Source organism: Macrosteles quadrilineatus, unplaced genomic scaffold, assembly GCF_028750875.1.
Source record: "Macrosteles quadrilineatus isolate MER2022 unplaced genomic scaffold, UCM_ALF_1.0 Scaffold_1__1_contigs__length_201487025, whole genome shotgun sequence".
Classification (NCBI taxonomy): Eukaryota; Metazoa; Arthropoda; class Insecta; order Hemiptera; family Cicadellidae; genus Macrosteles; species Macrosteles quadrilineatus.
The window spans coordinates 45,290,106-45,313,674 of NW_026542594.1; the positions used below are offsets into that span (position 1 = coordinate 45,290,106).

Consider the following 23,569-nt stretch of genomic DNA (forward strand, 5'->3'; position numbering starts at 1 on the left):
ATAAGCTCCATATGATAACATGGCCCGCTAAAAGTGGGCTTTGAGCAGTCGCGGTCGCGCGCCACTCGAGTGGCCGCGCATAATAAGGCTCTAAGTCAGACCCCTCAGTGTTCAGTGACCACTACCAGTGACCGTCCGTCTCCATCCGGACCGGATGATTGTGACTCCGGTCCAGCACAATCAATCACAAAAGCTCAAACCAAACTGAGGAGAAGAGAACTGAACTGAGTCTGAGTAACTGACTGAGACTGACACTGAAAGAGTGGAGTGACAGACAATATTCAATGACGACAAGATAAACTAGTAATATGCAGCTGAGCTGCAGCAGAAAGCAAAAACAAAAACCAAACCAGTCAGTCAGTCACTAGTCAGTCAGTAGGAGTAGAGTGGTAGTTCGCTTCGCTGAAGACTGTGAAGGAAGACCCAAGTTTTCCTAGTTGCCTGCCAAAGCCAAACACAAAGATAAAAGATATAGATAGATAAAGATCAGATAATACAAACATACATACATTTAAGGAGAGACAATCACAATGTCAGAAAATTGAAATATCACGAAAGGAAAGGAACGGGAATGTCCTCGATCTTGACAGTGATGTCGATGTCAGGTTTTTTCATGCCATGCAAGTGAGATAGGCGATAGGAATCAAGGGATCACTGTTCAGGCTCATCATTTTATAAGTTGATAGCAAGAACCATCAATTTTAACCTCGAACACAGCAGCTGCTACAAGATGAAGATTTGTTGAAGTGTTTTGATTTTCGTTACAACACAATTGTCGTGTCTTTGTGTCTTATTTCTATTTAGTTAAGTTTTAAAATTAACGACAAAATGTCGAATCCAGTACCTGTATTATCATTATATGACATTAGCATTAGGTCCATAATGGACTTTTACAACTGCTTCAAAAATGATCCAGATTTTAAAATATTACCAGAAAATATGCTGTTTGATGTCTATTATATGGTAAGTTTTATTTACTATCTTGATTTAGGCCTAAGCATTGGAAAAACCTAGGCTAGGCCTAACTTAAGTTAGGCCTAGTTGAAGTTCCTATTGCAAGGATATTAGCCTACTTAAGTTAAGTTAATATGATTTATTTAACCAAGGGAAAAAGATTTAAGGAGTTTGGTTTTCTCTTAAAAAGAGTTCACCAAGTTGGATTCCTTCATTGAACATGCCACTATGAGTAAGAACCTAAGTTACTAACATAATGAAGTCATTTAAGGTAGACCTACACGAGGTTAGTTTTCCTTTTCGCAGAGGATACACGTCAGGTAACTAAAAGTGGATTAGGCTTCCGGCAGTGACGTTACCGGGTTGTGGGGGCCTGGAACACCATTACCTCAACGATACAATGTTCAGCCATCGGTGTTCGTGGTGTAGTAGATAACTTAGTGTAAGAAACTGGTTGATGTAGGCTACTGTAACTTACAAGAGGTCTAGCCTATCTATAGGCCGAGATCGAATCCCATCGGTGACACTTACTTTTTGTCAAAGATTTTGCTTAGAATGCCATTTCTTGTTAACTGTAGGTCCTATATATTTTGTTAGAATTTGAGGCATTTAATTTTATTTTATGGACAGAATTATATCCTTTATTTCATGTACCTATTCATTATCAGCAAGTTTGGTTAGTTAGGTTAGGTTATGACAGTAGGCCTAACTACCGGACGCCTAATCAATGTCTGGTTACCGGACGCATAATTTCTGCCTTTCCTTTTTAGGCCTAAGTTTACACATTTTTTATAACTTAGGTTAAAGCTACGTATGAAAGGAGGCTAACTTCATAAGTTAGGCCTATTCTATGTTGTATAAAAAAATATGCTGTTAAAACTTATATTCAATCAAGCTAGCTAAACTAATAGTAACTTTTAGGCCTAACTTAATAGAAAATATAGTTGTAACACATTGCCTGTTGATATTTGTTTGTTTCCAGTTTTATAGAGAAAAACGTCTGTGCTTGTTAGGAGTTGAATTCGGTGACTTAGATGTCTTTGCCAGAATGTTAAAAGTTTCAAATAAAAGGCTCCAGTTACTTAAAAGTTTTCAGGTATGTGCCTTAGATTTAAAAGACTTGATCATAGATTTTATATTGTTGTTTTCATTACCATTCTAAGTTAAGGGATTATCACTGTGGGTCTAATGGGATTTACAATGCAAAATGTCTGCTCTAATGATAATGTGTGATCACATTTAACTTCTAATCAGTTTTAGAGTACGGTATACTTATAAGCTATGCTGTCCTTTTTTCAGTTGCACTTAGTTTACGCACCGGACACATTCATTCGATTACTATCGATATATTGATTATTACATTTGATTGTTCAATCTATTATTTTATTGATTTTACTTTATTTTTTTATTGTTTCCTTGTTTTATGTCTAACTAATATTGAAGTAGCCTATTTTGACAAAAGTTATAGTATATTGAAGTGAAACTGTTCTAAACTAACCTAACTAACCAAACTTGCTGTAATATTTCAAAGCTGTAACATTTCAAAATTACGATTGATATCCTCACACATGCTTTTTCTGTTTCTAAACAGGGTTTTGAAATGATACAGCAAGTTTAGTTAGTTATGTTAGGTTAGTTTAAAGCAATTTCATCCATATAGCTTCTAACTTATAGGCTGTTTTTGCCTGAACAAGATCAGTTGTCAATTAGTAATTTAAATGTGCTTAAAAAAAAGTGTAAAGATAATAAAACAGAAGGAATATATGGATCGGATATTTACAATCAAATAAATTAATCGATAGGCCTAAGTTATATCAATAGTTTTAGGCCTAATCAAAAATTTCAATCGAGTGGAGTGAATGTGTAAACTAAAGTGCAGCCTTTTTTTCATAAATCAAAATCATAAACTTTATCAAATAGGTTTTAGTTAAGTTAGATCTGCCTTCTAGACTAGGCTACCCATTTAAACTGAAAACGAGAAGAAGTGGGAGTAATTTTTATAGCTTTTAGATTTGTTTTCATTTGTAGTTTGTTTGTTTACTTTTCCCTGAGTTAATCTTTTGATTGTCATAAGGCCTATGGATCTTAAGTTATTAGTTTTGATTCCACCACACAGTTTAGTTCAAATGCACAAGTGATTGAAATTTGGCTGTATAATTTGCATGGTAAGGGTGTTGAGTGAAACTGTTTTTAGCGAATTTCCCTATAGGGAAGTAGCTATTACCGTAGGTCTCATGGTAAGACCTAAGCCCGGGACCGATTTACTTTTTCATTTTGATGTCCCCAGAGGCCAAAAACACCATTCGTTCAAATTTTTATATATCTATATATATATATATATATAAGGTAAGTGCCCCAAATACCGACAATGTACTAAATACCGACACAGCCACATTTCATAACAAAACATAATGTCCTTGTCGTCTCTACCGGCTATATTGTAAGCCAGATGCGTTTGCGATGTTTTTTTCTACAAGTAAGAAGAAGAAGATATGAGTTCCCTCCTTTTCTGAGTTCGTTATGACAAGTTTCGTCTGCCGGTGCACGACTACGGTGATTTCAGGTAAGAATCTTACAGGTTTTCACTACGAACATTGGGATTTGCTTTAGCGAATAAGTAATTTGTCATATATGTGTTAGTATTAACTTTAATATTTATGTGAATCTAGATACTTAGGTTTTTAAATGTGTAATTCAAATCTTGCTTTTAACGGTTTCTTGTAATTTTTTGGCCGGTGTCGGTATTCAGAGCAAGTTTTCGTCATTTTGCCAAATACCGACATGGCGTTGTCGGTATTATTTTCATGAATAATTTACGAAAAAAAATACCGACACTTGACTTTAAAACATGTTTTGCTATCGTATTTCATATTTATAATCATGTATAGCATTTTAATATGCTGTGGTCTTAGTCGTTTTTGTCCTTTTTCTAATCACGTTTTATTTTTATTTTTTAGAATGCCTCCAGCGAAAACGCCACCCCCGAAAAAAAGGAAGCAATATGCAGACGAGGACATGCAAAATGCCATTCTGGCTGTAAGAAGTGGTGTGGAGACAACTTCGTCGGCGGCCAAACGTTTCGGTGTTCCTCGAGTGACCCTTCTTGACAAGATCAACGGCCGCTATGAAGAGAAGTGCAAGCTGGGGAGAAAACCTCTTCTGTCAGACGTCGAAGAGGAAGTTTTGGTCCAATGGGTTCTGGCTTGTAAAACAAAAGGCTTTCCAGTCACTAAAGAGCAACTTATATTCAGTGCTGGTCGCATGCTTGCCAAATCAGGAAAGCCGAACCCATTTGTCAATCAAAAGCCTGGTAGACGTTGGTACGAATTGTTTATGGGCCGCCACAAGAATCTGGCAGTCCGGGAGTGCCAGACTCTGACAACTTCCAGAGCTGCCATCACTCAAGAAAGTGTGGCCTCTTGGTGTGCCGAAGTGAAGACCTACTGCCAAGAAAACGATTTGATGGACATATTCCAAGACCTTCGTCGGGTTTTTAACTGCGACGAAACTGCATTCTTTTTAAGTCCCAAAACGGGGAAAGTTATTGCAGCCAGAGGGGACCGAAGTGTGTACAACATATCTGGAAACACAGACAAGGAAAACGTCACAGTTCTAATGACTGTGAGAGCAGATGGGGAGGTAGCACCACCAATGATTCTATACGCTTACGAGAGAATCCCTTTGCAAGTAGGGATGGCTGTGCCAGATGGGTGGGGTTTGGGGAAGAGTGAATCAGGTTGGATGACATCTGAAGCTTTTTTTGAATACATGGCCAACACTTTTGAACCTTACCTAACTGCAAATAATATTCCGAGACCTGTGATAATGTTCATGGATGGCCACGTATCACATCTGTCTCTTGAGCTTAGTGAGTTTTGTACCTCAAAGAAGATTGAACTTGTCGCCCTTTTGCCCAATGCTACACATCTGCTGCAGCCTCTAGACGTCGCGGTTTTCCACCCACTGAAAAATGCGTGGAAAAAAGCAGTGTCCCAATGGAGGTTTGACCACTCCTCACAAAAGCTAAAGAAAGAAGACTTTCCTCCGATGCTGCAGTCAGTGATTGAAAGGACAATCAAGCCAGAAACCATTCAGAATGGTTTTAAAACATGCGGTCTAGTTACGTTAGATGTCAATGACATTGACATGACCAAAATTGTAGGTAACTTGGCCCAAAACCCAAAACCCCTAACACAACAGTCTAATGTAGAAACCGAGAGAGTAAACATCTGCCTCGCTCATCTTGAGAAGAAAATAGGCCATGACAGGTTAAAGGCGTTTAGACATGGTGGACCTATAAAGCGTCGTGATGAATCGCTGTATGAAGTGTGGAGGAGCATTCGGCAAGACCTTAAAACGAGCATTGACCAAAGTAATTGTAGTGATTCTAACAAAACTACAAACTCTGTTGAGGAACATCGACCTCTTGATTTTGTAAATAGTACCCGCATGGATATGGAAGAGGTTGTCTGCAACGACCCAGACGACCCAGATGATCCAGATCCAATGATGCCCACAACAATCCAACAAGAGCCAAACGTCCTCATCGATTGTTCATCAAATATTGAATTAGAGGAAGAAATATTTGTGGACGAGGGACTTTTTGAAGATCTAGGATTGGATGTATCAATGGGTTTGGAACTCGATCTCCCTGTTACCGTGGTGTCCGAACCTGTTCAACAAATCCCTGCCAACATTGGATCGACCCCACCTGTAACATGTGCCAGGGCAGTTACCCCTACATCTCGGCCATCGACATCTGTTCAAGAAGACGCCCAGCCATCTACATCTGCTGTCCAAGAGGACACAAGCAGTATTCCGTCGCCCTTCAAAGACTGCGTATTTTGGCCTGGGCCCAAAAAGGAATCTGGGATTAAAAGGAGGACAAAAACGGCAAAAGTCCCTTCAGTAATAACATGTATAAAATGGAAGGAGTACCGAAAGACATTGGTGGCTGAAAAAGAAAAAAAAGAAAAGGAAATGGAAGAAAGAAGACAAAAAAGAAGAGAAAAACAAGAAATGAAAAAAGTGGCCATGAAAATTAAAAAAGAAAAGGTCAGTGGGCCTAGAAAAAAGACTGAAAAGGAAGATGTTTCCCCACTTTCGTCCGACTCCGAAGATCTAGGATTGGATGTATCAATGGCACCAAGTGCATTCAACATCGACAAGGTGCCTGTGAATCCGAAGCTCTGCTTCGAGGACTTTAGTGTTGGGAAGTGGGTGATTGTTCCATATGGCACCAAGCGGTACATAGGCCAGCTACTTGATGTCAACGGCGAGGAGAAGACTGGCAATATACAATTTCTTGCCCAAGTAGGAGATACATTCGTTTGGCCAGAGAATGACGACGTCGACGAGGTTCCTCTCGACGAAATTGTCACAATTTTAAGTGAACCAATTTTTGATCGGCGTGGACATTATAGATTTCAGTTGTAAGAGATAGAGAGTGTGTGTGTTTGCTTGAGTATTTTAACATTTGTACAATATTTTAAAGCATTCTAAGATCTGTGTGTGTGTGTGCGTGTTTTATTTTTATATTTTCTATTTGTATTTGTTCTTCTATTTGTCTGTGTATATTTCTGTAACTGTACTTCTGTAGCTGTATTTCTGTATATGTATGTATTTGTATTTTCTGTATGTTTTTGTAAATAATATCTTAATACTAAGGGTAGGCCAATCCAAAATGTAAACTTAAATACGTCAATGGTTTTAAGTTACTTTTTCATGTTTCATTAAATACTTACTTGTTCCAGTTTTATTGGAATTATATTTTACCAAAGAAGTCATACAGTACTATAATTGAATAAGTTAAACACAGAAACTTGCGTAACAGCTTATCAAGTAGGCAGCTCCAGCTGTAGACAGCATTGCCAGCGTCAGTCGCGTCGGCTGCTGCTGCTGCTCTTACATCGTAGTGAATTTTCATCAGATGTCGATATATGTTTACAATTTCGCACATAATTAATACAGAGACTACTTAATTTACATTTGCCAAACATAAACAAATTTTTACGTACTTTGTCTAAGTGGTTTTCAATAAAATTGGGAAGTAAGTTACCATAGTTACCGTAAGTTGGAGAATGTTCAAGTCTTAACTTTTACTTTTTGGGATGGATAGGGACAAAATATTGAAATAAAGTTGTGGAATAGGTTAAATGAATACACAAACTTCAATAAAAATACTTTATTATGATGATAATGTTCCTGTTCTCTCTTAAATTGGTGTTAAAATGATAATGTTGGTATTTAGGACATGAGGTGTCGGTATTTTGTTTCATTGCTGTCGGTATTTCCAGAAAAGTACAAAGAGTGTTTCCCCAACTTTAAGATGCTTAAAAACTGTTAATTGGATGTTTTTCTTTTATCTATTTATGTAATCTGAGAGTTTATATCATGGCAAAATTATTAACTCCATAATACTCAAGCTTAACATAACCTATAATTATTTATTTGCAGATGTAAACTTGAATTGAGTCTTAGGGTGTTGGTATTTGGGGCATTTACCTTATATATGTGTCCATCCGCACGATAACTTGAGTAATTTTTGTCCGATTTTGATAAAATTTGGTTTGAAGGTGTAAGGCGGGATAAACTTGAATGAGTTCGCGAACCAGCATGATCGGACTATGGGAACGGGGGTTTATGGGGGGTTTTATGGGGTAAAAATAGGTTTTTCCCATTTTTGACCCGAAAAACATAAAATTTCACAATTTCTTTTTAAACCATTTTGTAGAGCTTAAAAAAACAAATAATTTAGTATATTGAAGCGTTATTATGCGCCTAATTGTTACGGAGAAAATTCAAAAAAATTGTAATTTTAAAATTCCCATGTTATTCTTATGGAGAATAATTCAACTGTTGTAGTTTGCTTGTTTATGAACATATTTTGATCGATTTTGGAAAATACTTTTATTTCTTACTAAACTATTATAATTTTATAAAAAAAATCTTTTTTACCCTCCCTGTTGCAGCAAACCTAAGTACTCGTTAAACTAATTCTATTTAAATAGGAAATAAATGTGCTATTTTTGTGGAGGCATTTTAGTGTAAATCCAATCAGGTTAATGGAAATTCGCTTAGTCTGCAGGTTTGCTGCGGCGGGGGTATTTTAGAGTAGATTTAGAGACCCACATCATTCTCTCAAGTATTCTTGCCCTGGGGCCCATTTCATAATAAAGTACAAACTAATATTATTAGTAAATCAGCTGATCGCCCAATGCAAATCTTATGGAAATTACAAGTTACAAGTTGTAACTTGTAGTTTATTATGAAATGGGCCCCTGATGTGAAGCTCGGGCAGAACAACTAGTGAATAATGGTATAGTCATACAAATTGTTTGTAATATAGGCCCATACAATATCATTAATGTAATAACTTGAAATGGAGCCCCCCCATTGAACCCTGGAAGAACAAATTTCAACATACATTTAGGTATAAATATGTAACACAGATTTTTGGACACTGTTCTATACTTTAAAAGTGGCATTAAAAAGACCCCCCCCCCCTCCTGGTGTGGATCACCCAGATAGGTCCCTCCCTGACAATATCCTAGAACTGCCACTGGAAACTAACTAACTTGAAAGTGATAAGTTTGTTACAGTAGTCTCAAATCAATTATATTTATTGTTATATTATTTCCTAGGTTAGTCTCACTTGCCTTTGTTATGTACATATTTCTTAGACTTGAACTTTTTGTACTATTTATTCAATTATGTCTTGTAATATTTATGTCTGTAATATTTATGTCTTGTTACTAGGTATTAAGTAGTTTTTTTTACTGTCTTAGATTTGGCATGTATCCTTATTGTATTGTTAATTAGTTTTGCATTGTTACTTAGTTTTAGTTTATTTAGTCATGATGAGTAACTCACAATTTATTGTAATTCATTATTGTAAATTGGTGAAATCCGTTGGCAACAAATAAATAAATAAATATAGTGATCTTTGCTACATGGTATAATGTTGTAGACTTTGATGGACCATGGGACGCAAGTTGCCAAGGAGCTGTCCAACAGTTATCGTATCAGAACTGCGCTGGAGATGCCCACATTGCCACAAAAAATTAGTGTCATAGACCTTGGAATCAGCCTAGGTAAGTCAAGCTTCTTTTCCATTTAGCTGTTACCTTGTACATAGCTTAATACTCATACTGCCCTAACAAAATAAATGTGTTCAATGTGAACATCTTTCTAGAATGTTAATTCTGTTTAAATTTATCATATATTTGGTAATTAGGCCTATGTCGACCTCCAGTCAACGCTCTAAAAATTAATTTTTTTTTTTAAATCTGTTCGTTTTTTAATGCTGATTCCAAAAATGATATACATTTTTTGCGGAAACGTCCCGTTTTCCCGGAAAATGGGAAAAACGGGAAAAATAATTTTTTGCCCATAACCCATGTTGTGGGTACTCAAATTGAGCGGAATTTCCTCCTGGACAAGAATATGTAAGTTTTATTACGATCGGACCACTATTAAGTAAAATATCACCGGAAAAGCGACCGCGCTGGCTACTTATGTAGGCTACTGCCGCGTGGCGATAGCATTGCAGGTGACTCTAAGCCATTGTAGAATGCGGGCTTTATTTTGGGTTAGGATTGGTTAGGTTAGGTTAGGTTAAGTTATGTTAGGTTAAGTTATGTTAGGTTAAGTTAGTTTAGGTTATGTTAGTTTAGGTTAGGTTAAGTTTGATCAAGTTAGGTTAGGTTACGTTTGGTTTGGTTAGGTTAGGTTAGGTTAGGTTAAGTTTGGTTTGGTTAGGGTATGTTTGTTTAGGTTAGGTAAGGTTTGGTTAGGTTAGGTTAGGTAAGGTTAGGTTTGGTTAGGTTAAGGTAAACTGCCCAAACGCCGAACGACTGCCCAAATCCGAACGAAATTTATTCAAAACGAAATATTAAGAATTTCAGTCCACTACGGTTTAAACTACGATTGCCACCGTATTCAGCGTTTTTCGATCTATAAAAATCAACTTCACTCCGTTTTGAAACATTTGAAGCGTAGATTCAGAAGGCTGTGGATTAGTTGACCGTTACGAGTTTCGAAGTTTGGCGGGAGTGACGCTGCGATTTCGTCTAAGACGTAAGGTAAGTGAGATAAGGTTTTTTCATTACTTAAACTAAACCATTTACATATTTCTTTGTTTTAAACTATTCAGGATGCATTAAAGCTATTTTTAAGTGCCAATACATTATAGAAGTATTGATTTAATTATTAATTATAAGCCGTTCGGAATTAGGCAAGCCAAAAGCTTGGTTTGCCCAAATCCGAACGATCGTTCGGGACTTAGGCGTCTGGTAATTCCCAATTCCGAACGGCTCACTTAATGATTGAAATAAGTAACCAAATATTGTATTTTAGTGAAAATAATTTATTCTAAAGCTTGCAACATATTTCAAGGATAGAAAAAAACTTTGTAATTGTCCAACATTTGCTTACAATTGACCGTTTTTAAAGAATGAATTCCAATATAACAATTTTGACATCGCCTAAGTTCCAGTTAAGTTAGACAACATTATTTGTGCATTATTTTAGGTTTTGTTTATTAATATACTCAGTAGCAGTACCTCATTAAACAATTTATTTAAAGTAAAGTATTATTTAATGTTTTTTTATGTGTAGGCTACTTGTATCTATACAAATTTTGTGGTTCGCAGGAAGATGCCTCCTCCAAGCCGACCGATATCCAAACAAAGATACACGCAAGAAGACGTTGAAAAGGCTTTGGATGCCGTCAAGAATGAGGGGTACTCCATATCCGCGGCAGCGAGAGCGTATGAAGTCCCAAAGACTACTTTGTATGACAAGCTGAAAGGAAAATACAAGGAGAACGCCCCGATCGGCCGTCCAGCTGTTTTATCTGATGAAGAAGAACGCTACATTGTACAGTGGGCATTGGACGTGGCCAAAGCTGGATTTCCAGTCACGAAAGACCAGCTCGTTGAAAGTGTTGCCCGGCTCATCAAAGACCTGAACAGACCAACGCCGTTCAAAAACAATGTCCCTGGTGACAAGTGGTTCAACTTATTCCTTGGCCGCCATCCCGAGATCGCAAAAAGAGTCTCTCAGGCATTAATATCATCTCGTGCCAATGTCACAGAGGGAGACATCCGGGCATGGTTCGGCGAGGTCAAAAGCTACCTAGAGTCTAAAGGACTAATCAACATCTTCCTTGATCCTCGTCGAATTTTCAACGCCGACGAAACGGCGTTTTTTCTATGCCCTAAAGGAAAAACAGTCCTCGCCAGAAAAGGTGAAAAGGCGGTTTACCAGCAAACTGGCAACGATGAAAAGGAGTGTTTGACAGTGCTGGTAAATGCCAATGCCGCAGGAGAGGTGGCCCCACCAATGGTAGTTTTTAAATACGAAAGAGTGCCCCCTGCCATTGTCAGAACTTTCCCTGCCGATTGGGGACTAGGCAAATCGGAGAATGGGTGGATGACTCGAGAAACATTCTACGAGTACATTGCGAACATTTTCCATCCTTGGCTTCAATCGAAAAACATTGATTTTCCAATTGTTTTGTTCATCGATGGGCACACCTCACACATGAGCTTCCATCTCTCAACATACTGTTCGCAGAATGACATAGAGGTAATAGCCCTTTATCCAAATTCCACGCATCTCCTACAGCCCCTTGATGTAGCCGTGTTTCGGCCACTAAAAACACAGTGGAAGACCTGTGTTAATGACTGGCGGTTCAAACATGATGGAAGGTGGATGAAGCGAGAAGAGTTTTCACCTCTTCTGAAAACAGTTTTGGACAGTTTGGATGCGAAGGTTGTAGTGAATGGGTTTAAGGCCACTGGTCTGGATACCCTTGACCCGGAAAAAGTTCACTACAACCTCATCCTCAAAAAAACTAATACACCTGCTAAGACAAATAACCTTAAACGAAAGGCCGAAGAAATCCGAGCTCATCTGAGCTATTTCGAGGTTAAGATGGGACTTGAGAAAGTCCAGAAGTTTGCCCGCGGAGAAATTGAAGTAGAAGACCAGTCACTATTCCAAGTATGGAATTCCATCAAAAATGAGCTTGCCACCCTAAAATGTGAAATATCAGCGTCGGAGAAGGAAAACGAACCTCCATTTGACCCTTCTACTACTTCAACTCCGGATCCTAAACGGCCACCAGCCCTAACACCTGCTGAAGAAGAAATTGTGGACGACGTGCTGGACTTTCCAATCGACCTTCATGAAGACGGAAGTGACCAGTCCGGAATCGTCGAGGGCCGGATAATTGCAGACGGCAACTCTTCCGTGGACGAACAGGGTCTGCAGAACATCATTGACAGCCTAGGATTTACCAACGCAGACCAAGGCATATCAATCGAGGTAGGTCCCGTTTAATAGTTTGATTAAGTTACATTACACAGTAAAAATAAGTAAAAAATGCAAGACTCATTTTAACATTTGTGCTGCAACTTAAAACAAATTAAGTAAAGTTAAGATATCCTACACGGTTGAAAACGGTGAGCACATAAAGGTACCACCCCAACAACGTACCATCACGACAGCCTGACACCACACATTTATCCGATTTGGGGGTTGTCGTGGTGGCACGTTGTCGGGGCAGCACTTCATCACCAACATGCAAGGCAATGGTTGGTGGTTGCATCTTAACAGCAACCCTTAAATACCACTGTTAGAAATTCATATCAACCACCTGTGTTCATTATAGTGAAATATTTTTTATTATCCAAGTTATTATGGTTAAACATGCCTATTGTTGCAGGTGTCTGTCACTGATATTTTGGAGAGCATGCCTGAAAACAATGTTCCTGAGCAGCCTGATCCTGAATTGCTACGTGATCTCCCATCTGAGACCAACCAGCCATCATGCAGCCAAACAGAAACTACGAGCTCTGCAGGTAACTTAGAGGATTTATTCATTAGACATACTTTAGACCAACGCAACGAGGTGATTAAGTTAAACATTCATATCTTTCTATTATCAACTCATAGTATTTTTTTTTACATTAAGATGCTTATTTGAAGTGTTATGTTTTTTCTTTTTGATTTCAGGAATGCCCCTACCAGCTTACACCACTCCATCAAAATGCTGCACATCCAATAGTATGCCATCACCTTTTAAAAGGTTCCTGCAGTATCCCTCCCCGACATCCATCAAGAAAAAAGTCAAGAAAAGAGACCCAACACCAGCTGCGATTACGGGAGAAACCTACCGACAATACATGGAGGCAAGAGAAGCCAAGAAGAGGGAAAAGGAAGAAGAAAAGGAACGGCGGCGAATGATACGTGAAGTAAAGAGAACGATCAAACAAGAAGGAAATAGCAATAAACGGCCGACAACAGCACCCGATGACAGCGATAGTGACTCCCAGGACGAAGAAATTCCCGTTGTTGTAGCCCCCAAGGACCTTGAAAATCTTATGGTCAACAGCTGGGTCGTCGTCCCTTATGATGTGGAAGGGAAACAAGATTATTATCCTAGCCAAATAAAATCAATCAAAAACGACAAAGCCGGAATCAAATATCTTAGCAGAAGAGGAAACAAATTTGTATGGCCTGAAGAAGAAGACTTCGACAATGACGTGCCATTAACAGACATAGTCCAAATTTTAAGTGCACCCACTGTGGAGAGACGTGGTTTCTTTACATTCAAAGAAAAAGTTATGACATAAGTTTCGTTCTCGTACTGACGTAAATTGTAAATTGTACTGACGGGAACGAAACTTATGTCATAACTTTTTCTACTGAGACATAGTGTATAATTTGTATATAAGTGTATTTTTATTTTAAGTTTGTTGATTTTAATTTGGAAATAATTTTAAATTTCACCTGCTGTGGAGGGTCGTGATTTCTTTGAATTCAAAGGAAAAGTTAAATGTTCTTTAAAGTTTCGTTCCCGTAATTTTTGTACATAGTGTATAATTTGTATATAAGTGTATTTTTATTTTAAGTTTGTTGATTTTAATTTGGAAATAATTTTAAATTTCACCCGCTGTGGAGGGTCGTGATTTCTTTGAATTCAAAGGAAAAGTTAAATGTTCTTTAAAGTTTCGTTCCCGTAATTTTTGTACATAGTGTATAGTTTGTATATAAGTGTATTTTTTATTTTAAGTTTGTTGATTTTAATTTGGAAATAATTTTAAATTTCACCCGCTGTGGAGGGACGAGATTTCTTTGCATTCTAAGAAAAAGTTTAATGTTTTTATGTTTCGTTCTCGTCAGTAGACATTTTTGCACATTGTGTATAATTTAATTTGTAAATAAGTGTTTTTTTAAATTCAAGTTTGCTGTATTTAATTTTGCAATAAAAACTGTCACGCAAACCAGTAACTTGCATTCCACTAAAATGAGCTTAATACTTTGCTTTTTCCCTTGGACTGTGCGTTGTTATAGTATATTTTGTTAAATCGACTGGGCAAAAACACATAATCTTGGTGGCCGTGCCGTGGCCGTAGTAGTTAGTAGTTTGATACTACTGCGAGTTATTTCGTCGCTTTCTGCTCATGTCGTCATCAGGTATGTTACTTTTTATATCAACGGCATTTAAAACTTAAATTCAAAGTGGTTCAATTTAAAGAATCCAGTGTTTAGAGTGGAGACCAGACTCGTTCGGATTTGGGAAACCAGCGTTCGGATTTGGGACGTACGCCGTTCGGTATTGGGCTATTCATGGTTGAAACGTTCGGCACTTGTATTACGTTATTTTACAATATTTGCAAGGAGATACTTGTTGTTTGTGACATAAAATTTAATATTAGTTCATAATAAATCCTTGTAAAACAATTAATCAAGCCTGGATATAACCAAATAGGATAAAAATACAATATAATGACCTAACCTCCTCTAACCGTTCGGAGTTTGGGCTGTTTACCTTAGGTTAGGTTAATTAGTTTAGGTTAGGTTAAGTTTGGTTAAATTAAGTTTGGTTAGGTTAGTTTAGTTTATCAATAACATGAGTTTTGTAAGTAAATGGACCTAAAATTGTGGAATGCGGGCTTTATTTAAGGTTAGGTTAGTTTAGGTTAGGTTGAGTTTGGCTAGGTTAGTTTACTTACAATACTCATGTTATTGATAAACTAACCTAATCTAAACTAACCTAACCAAACCTAACCTAACCAAACCTAACCTAACCTAACCAAACCTACTTAAACTAACTTAACCTAACCAAACTTAACCTAACCTAAACTATACTAACCTAACCTAACCAAACTTACCTAACCTAACCTAAACTAACCTAACCAAACTTAACCTAACCAAACTTAACCTAACCTAACTTAACCTAACCTAACCAGACCTAACTTAATCAAACTTAACCTAACCTAAACTAACTTAACCTAACCTAACCAACCTTAACCTAACCTAACCTAACCAAACTTAACCTAACCTAACCCAAAATAAAGCCCGCATTCTACAATGGCTTAGAGTCACCCGCAATGCTAGCGCCATGCGGCAGTACATAAGTAGCCAGTGCGGTTGCTTTTCCGGTGATATTTTGCTTAATAGTGGTCCGATCGTAATAAAACTTATAAAACAAGGCTGATACATTGTCACATTCCCTTTATATAAATAAATTATTTACTCACTAAATATTACAGTACCGGTAATTTTAATTGGCTTTAAGAAAATTTTCCTATATGGGGAAGTATCACCGTTGTACCTACTAGACGTTTATCGTTTAGTGATTCAGTGGACCTGTCGCCAGTATTTTGTTGGCTAGCAGGGCCAGAAGAGCGCTAGTATGTGGTGCGATCTATCGGTAATGATTAGAAACAGTCTCGACGCATGCGCATTGTGAGCAGACGAGAGGCAGTCGACTGAGTTGAGTTGCGCTCACCGCTCAGCTGACGATAGTTATGGCGGGAGAGTGAAGAGAGGATAAAATTGGAAAAACGATATAAATTGGAAAAGATTTGATTTTGAACTAAACCAACGAGTTTAGGGCATTTTCTATATGAATTAAGGCATTTCTTAACTCAAGTTTTGCAGTCAAATTAAAAAAAAATATTCAAACTTTTTAAAAAATACTACAATTTCTTAGTATGTATTATTGATAAAAATAATGAGCCTAATCATTAATACCATTTAAGAAATTTAGCGAAATGACAAAAAAATCCTACTCAGAGTGGCAAGTGCACATTGTAATGGAAGTACAGTAGGTCTAGATGGTTTGTAGTGGTTGTTTACTAGTGGTGACAGCAGAGATGGGGATGCAAACGTTATCTGACCATTAAACCCCTCATTATAGAGGTCAAGAATTGCTGTAATAGCAATATCCTTGATGGTTAAAAGACACTAAATTGTTTTGATTTATCAATATAGCTGGAAAGATTAGGCTGCAATTTATATGGTTGACTGCTCCGTTTATTATAGGCACGGCCAAACTTTACAGTTATTTAAATAAAAATCAATCATGCTATAACACCTCACTGGTTATGAAAAGCTATGGTTTCAACCATCTCATTCTTCATTCAGTATCAAATCATGCTTAGCAATGTTTTAGGCCTAAACCAGATGACAGTTAATGTATGTATGGTTAGTTATTGAATTTTAAAATGTTATCAAGAATAACTACTTTTGGTTTTCTTATATTTTATAAACACTAAGTTGAAGTTTTTTATGTCTCTATACATGTAGGATTAAAAACGGTTTTTGTAACTTGTAAATCAATGTTGGTTTATCTTTTTACTGAAGTTTTGAACTGAATCATTTATCCAAGTTAAATAATGTAGTAAATGCGCAAGTTTGTGTGGTATTGAAAGGTAATTGGCAAGGGTCAAGTTCAACGTCTGTTTCCCTGACTCAAGGCTAGGTCTGGCTTATTGCTTTTGAATCAATTAATTTTTAACTGATTATAATGTACCACTGTTTTAGCTTGCCAATCAATCCTCTTTGAAAGCCGTATTAAAAATCATCAAGAGTTTGACCCTCGGTTTTTGCGAATGTGTTTACATATGTAAATTACTTTATTTGAATATGTCAAGTTCTTAGTCCAAACTGTCAAAGTGACAAATATTCATAACGAGAGGCAAAGAAAATCATTGTTTAGCGGTTTTCAATCGGGTTTTTGCTGAATTTATTCTTTTGTTGAATTGACTTGTCAACCTTGTAACGTGTTAATTATTTCATTGTATTTAGGGAATTACCCATATAGGGCATAAACTATTACCGTAGGTCTCATGGTAAAACCTGGACGTGAGACCGATTTACTTTTTCGTTTTCAGGTCCCCAGAGGCCAAAAACACCATCCGTAAATTCATATATATGTGTCCGTATGGAAAAATCATCCGATTTTGATGAAATTTGGTATAAACAAGTAAACCTACATTTATTCGAACGAGTTTGCAAACCAGTATGATCGGATTGTGGGAACAGGGGTTAATGGGAAGTTTTATGGGGTAAAGATGGGGTTTTCCCATTTTTTATCCTGTAAAATTTTGTAATATCTTTCCAAACCATTGTAGAGCTAAAAAAAAACAATAATTTAGTATATTGAAGCATTGTTGTATTTCTAACAGTTACAAAAAAAAAATCCCTAAAAAGTGTAAATTTAAAATTACCTACCATGTTATTCTTATGGAGAATAAATAAACTTTTGAAGCTTGCTTGTCTATAGACATATTTTAATGAAATTTTGAAATTTTGTACTTCATACTAAGCTATCAATATTTCAATAAAAAACGCTATTTTCTTCCCTGAGCAGCAAACCTAAGTACTCATCAAAATTAATGATATTTAAATAGGAAATAAATCTCACAGTTTTAAGGCAATAAATTAGTGGAATTCCAGCCAGGTAGATGGAAATTCGCTTAGTATGCAGGTTTATATTGATTATGATTGAGGATGTCAAGAAGATAAATGATTTCTCAAAAGAAGTCTCTTAAAACCTGTTCTTTAGTATATAACCGCTTAACATATGCCGCGACAATGCAGAAGCAATATGCTGCGTTGCGCTTTTGCCCACTATCACCCTTCATTTCTTTGAACGCAACCAGTGCTGGCGGCTCGGGCAGCGGAGCGGCGCTGCCGATCCAGTAGTTATATATCGATGCTACTGCTACATTTCCAAAAAAGTATCTTAGCTACAGCTCTACCTAGCTACAGTTCCGAAAAAGTAGCTAGCTGTCGGGGAGTTATAAGTTTGTTCTAATTTAGGTAAATTATATAAATGTGGAAGCGTGAAAGAAGTTTTATTTTTGACAATTAAAGTAGTTTAAGTTTCAGTTAACATTATCGTTTTGCTATTAGTTCAACTAGTCCAACCCAGATTGTTTTCTTTTTATATTCCCAACATCTGGTATTAATAACATATGTTACAAACAGTCTTTTTGGAACTGTTATGGCTTTGCCACACTAGCTACAACTACAGCTACAATGAAATGTAGCTATAGCTACAATTTTAGCTACTTTTCCAAAGACGTTACTTTTATTCCACGCACATTAGGTAAATGTAAAGTTTATTTCAACTATATTTTTATTGAACAAACATTCAAACAACAAAATGTCGGTATCGTATCTAATATTACTTGGAAAACAACTTATTCATAGATGTATTTAATTTGTTGGCATTATAACCTAACATTACAACAACACAAACAAAATAGTTGGGTGTCATCATATTAAGTACTTATTTTTAAATATTGCATTATTTTTAAGCATCTTATATCTAAATTTCAATAAGTTCAAAGGACATACAACCAAACTATATTTTAAAAGCTCATTTTATTTCTTTAATGTACATTCATTTATAGATGTCTTAGATAAACTATTTAGACCAATAAAACTGTAAAACGATTATTTAAAAATACTTTTTTGTGTTCAGAGCATATAGCCTACTGAAATCGGAGTTTATCGCCTTTCATTATTTTTAATGTTAAAAACGAAATTGCTATAACTTTTAACCATAGTGATAAGTTATTTGTTCTATGAATAACACTTTTCAATGTCAAGAAATTGTCTTTTATTGTCATTATGCATAGGGCAAATTGTGCTTCAATAAACGTTGGTGCAGAAAACAGTATTCAGCAACTTATCCTGAAATCGGCTTTTTAATTTAAACGTGTTGAAAATTGTTAAGTAAAAATAACATGTAGGCCTACTTAGGCTATGTAACAAGTTGGCTATAGTAGGCTTGTTCTTACAAGGACTAAACAGATATATTCCTATTAATTGAACTTGGAATTCGTATTAATCCAATAGCATAGCCTAGGAATAGTCCTTGACAAGAGCTGTTAGCAGGAGCAAACTACGCTATTTTTTTAATGTAAGTTTCGTGTTATATGAAGATTTTTTGTTACAATTATTATGTAGTCCAGGCATATCTTAAATCTAATCAGGAAATTTCCTCTTCGTTTCTTTAGTAAACCTTTGAAAAATCTTCGTAATCTAACCAAGCTTGTGATGATGGACCACAATCAACAGCTGAAGCAAATGTTGATAGACCAGCCATTATTTTAGGGTTTAGTGTTTGTTTCCATTAAAACCCAAGTTGAAACTATCCATATAATAAAGAAACTAAATTGATTACTAATTCCCCTGTCAATCACTTGCAAGCATTCAATAGCTTCTCTTGTCACCGGTAACGTTAAACGTCGTCTGCACATAGCGATTTTATTTTATCTGGCAGTAATCATAGAGTAGCAAATAAAGAACATGAGAGCCAAAAATGTGGACAACACTCAGATAATGGCCTCCATGACCACACAACGTTGTAATTGGTAATGAAACAGCTGCGGCTGTATGAAGCCAAGAAAGTAGGCCTAATGTTTTTGAAAATCTCAGTTTGAAAGAGGCTGTTTTACAAGAGGTTGTGATAAAAACACTATATCAATCAATGTTAATGTAGTAAGAAAGTTGTTAAAATTCCGCTACAACTACTTTAAAAATAAAGCTACAGCTAAAGCTAAAAAATCTTAACAGTAGCGTAGCTACAGTTAACGCTACTAAAAAAAGTAGCACGCTACTTCCCAACACTGGTGATTCCTTCGGTCAAAATAAAGAGAAAATCAAGAAGAACATTTTTTTCCAAAATCGCTTCTTTAACCAGATATCCACAATTTTGTATTTTTTTTTTTTGTAAAATTAGGTAGAATAAGGCAGAAGCTAGTCAGGTTTGCCCCATTTTACAACTAAAAATCTTAATATTTCAGCTACTGTATTTCTCATTCAATCTTTTTGCACTTGGTATCGTTTGATAGGGAAGTAAAAATGCTAAATAAAAGCGTGCTTTAAATTCTTTCATAAAATCATCCGTTTTTGAGTAATTTAAGCTTAGAAAAATTAAAATGACCGTCATTTTGAAATTTTAAGTTGAGTTAAGATCAATTTTATTTTCTAACATGGGTCTCTTCCACCTTAACATACATACCAAGTTTCATAAAGATCGGTTGAAAAATTTCAAAGATAAAAATGTTTATGTAAAAAATACAAAATGGCGGATATCTGGTTAAGGAAGCGATTTTGGGAAAAAATTTATTCTTGATTTCCTCTTTATTTTGACCCAAGGAATCACTACGTAAATTATGTCCCCACCTTTTTTGAACACCCTGTATAGTTATATGCAGTTGAATTCTAAAATTTCGGAGTAATTAATTGACGTCTAAAAATACAGTTTTAAAATTTTTTTACGAAAACATAATTTTTATGACATTTATAAAACATATAAAATTGTTTCAACCTACTTCAGATTCGGAGATAGGCCTATACAAATTGTGTAGGGAATTTATTGTAGTTTCAGAATATTTAATAATATTATACACAATTATTGATTGCCAAAAACAGCTGTTTTTGTAGTTAGGAGATGTAAACTTTCCGCCACCAAACTATACTTTGAACTATAAGGATAAAAATAATCAATAATAAATAATCTGATAATTAATCAATGCTTTGATGAAGGAATTTTTCCACATCAACTAAAAAAAGCTGAACTAAAACCTCTGAATTAAAAAGGTTTGCTGGAAAATCCTGAAAACTATTGTCCCTTATCCATTTTACCATGTTTATCAAAGCAAAGGTTTTTGAAAAACTTGCATACAACCAAGTTTATTCATATTTTGAAAACAATTTCTAACGCCTCTTTCACACGATGCGCTGCCACACGGCGCTGCGCCAGTCAAGCGTGTGTCTTCACACGAGGATGGTTTCGTCCGGCGCGTGCCGTACGGCTCTCTTGAATATTTATTATTTATTCTGTTCAGTTATGGCTAGTTGCGATGTTAACACCACAACAAAAGAAGGTTTTAGCCATGTATTTAGTATGGAGAAGAAGAAATAATAGGCGATTTTGGGTTCACCCAATACTTAATAATCGGCACGAGTTTGTAGTTTTTTTATGTTCTTCATTGATTAATTTTGGTTTATATTAATTGATATTAATTATTTGCTTGTAATAAGTGCTCAAATATTGCTATATATACTCTTTACCATACCAAATCCTGGCTAAATGAAAATATAATAAATTTGTTATATCTAAAAAAATTGTATTCTAGAAGTCTCAAAACAAAATATTTCATTATGTATAAATTAGTAATTTAATACTAAATATTCTCCTCTAGTTATGAAGGAAAATGATTGTTTTAATACTTTAAGTTGGCCGATTTGCATGGCATGAACATAAAAATATATGTTTTGTGATAACTTCAAATATATTATTTTCTGATACAACAATATATAATTTCTTATATATCTTTGCACCCTCTTGGTCAGGTAGTTTTCCTAAATTGAGACAGCCTAGGGGTTGGGCCGTCGCACGCATCATTTCATTTAATTTCATTTCATCGTGTGAAGGGACTCATCTACTCCCATAGCCCAACGCCTGATCCGGCGGGCACCGCACGGCGCGCGCCTCAGCGTGTGAAAGAGGCGTAATTCACAGAGAAACAATTTGGATTTAGATCTGGAAAAAACACAACAGTGGCTGTCTCAGACTTCATAAATGTTGTATCGGCTAGCCTGGATGGATCACATAGTACAGCGGCGGTGTTCTGTAATCCATCCAAGGCGTTTGATTGTGTAAATTATACGTCTTAATGAGCAAACTTCGACATTTTTCATTTTCTGACATGGCTTTGTCATGGACTAAATCTTAAAACAAAGAACATTGATTATAAAAATTTGCAAAATAGTTTTCTCAAATTGGTTTAAAGTTAAATGTGGTGTCCCACAAGACTCGATATTAGGTCCTTTATTATTTTTGTATATGATGTACCTCAAAATGTATCTTCTAGTCTCATATTATATGCTGATGACACTACAGCCAAGAAGTACCAACTGATATCAAAATGATACCAAAATGATACAAATACCAACTGATGACACATAGTTAAAGCAAAATATATACCAAATCTAAAACTAGAACTCAACCGCTCACTAATAGATTTGTCCAATTGATTTACAGTAAATGGGCTGCAACTCAATAGTTCTAAAACACAGGTTAAATTATTTCAAACAATCCAAAATAGAGAGAATCAAACTTTTGAATTATGCTATCCAAGCAATACTTTATCTTTTGTTGAATATACAAAGTTCTTAGGCTTAATTATTGATATAAATTTAACCTGGAAACCACATATAGACATGATACTAAAGAGATTGAATAAGCCTGTTTTCAAATGTTTGTTTTAAGGGATATAACTGATTTAAACTTCATGAACTTCATGTAAACCTATTAAAAAAAACAAAAAAAAAACATATTAACAATTCCTTCTCTTCATATATTCAAAATGATGGTTTATTTAAAAATTAACTACCAATCATACGACAATAATCAATTCATCCATCAATATCCTACTTGTTTTAAAAATAATTTGAAATATCCAAGACATCGCCTCTTGTCTGTATGAAAGATCACCATTATATGAGTCTCGGGTTTTACAACAGTCTACCTACCAAATTCAGAGAAATGGCCAATATTTGTAAATTCAAAAATGAATTAAAAATGTACCTCTTAAAAAAACAGTTTGACTCTATTTCTGATTATTTGAATAACAGTTAAACATTTTTCTATTAAATTTATTTAGTTTATAGGAATGTATTGTAAATCTAGTTTTAATAATGGACAATGTCACCTGTTTCACGAGCATTGCTCAAAAATTGAAATGTATCGGTGCCAATAAAGGAATATTTTATTCCATTTCATAAATGACAAAGTTTTAGAATTAATAATCCTTTTTTTACCACTTAGTTGAGTAAAATAATATTTTTAATTTGTTGGATCAGCTGGCTGAAATTGTGAAATAAGTACTTGACAATTCTGCTTGTTTGTATTGAAATTTCATTGCAAAGGTAAACATTATGCTTCCATGGATACCAGTTATTAATAGGCTATTTACTTTTGAAAACCTCACATCAAAACTTTGGACACTCAAGAGGGTAGTCCAAGAGGAACTCGGTGAAGTGAATCCACTCGAAATAGAACCATAGCTTAAAGCAGGGGTCTCCAACCTACGGCACGCGGGCCAAGAACAGATTTTATCCGGCCCGCAAAGGCCTACTACTGGGAAACAGTTATTTTTATATAATTGGTATGAATCGATGATCGTCAAAATTGTGACAACGTGTAAGTAAATATTTCAGTCTTGGTGATATCGTGATCATCATTTGCGATTGCGGCAACTCGGCGATATCCTTGTCACTAGTTTTCGCAGCAATA

The 23,569-nt window shown here is 35.8% G+C and overlaps 1 protein-coding gene across 1 annotated transcript in view; it reads left to right on the forward strand.

Annotated features, from left to right (window-relative positions):
• Positions 1-357: 357 nt before the first annotated feature.
• Positions 358-23,569, forward strand: part of LOC128982894 (amyloid protein-binding protein 2-like) — a 102,441-nt gene continuing 79,229 nt past the window's right edge. The window contains exons 1-3 of the mRNA XM_054401950.1: positions 358-963; positions 1,937-2,050; positions 8,924-9,047. Coding sequence (XP_054257925.1) covers positions 829-963; positions 1,937-2,050; positions 8,924-9,047 — 373 coding nt within the window. The 5' untranslated portion in view covers positions 358-828. The remainder of the gene's footprint in view (positions 964-1,936; positions 2,051-8,923; positions 9,048-23,569) is intronic.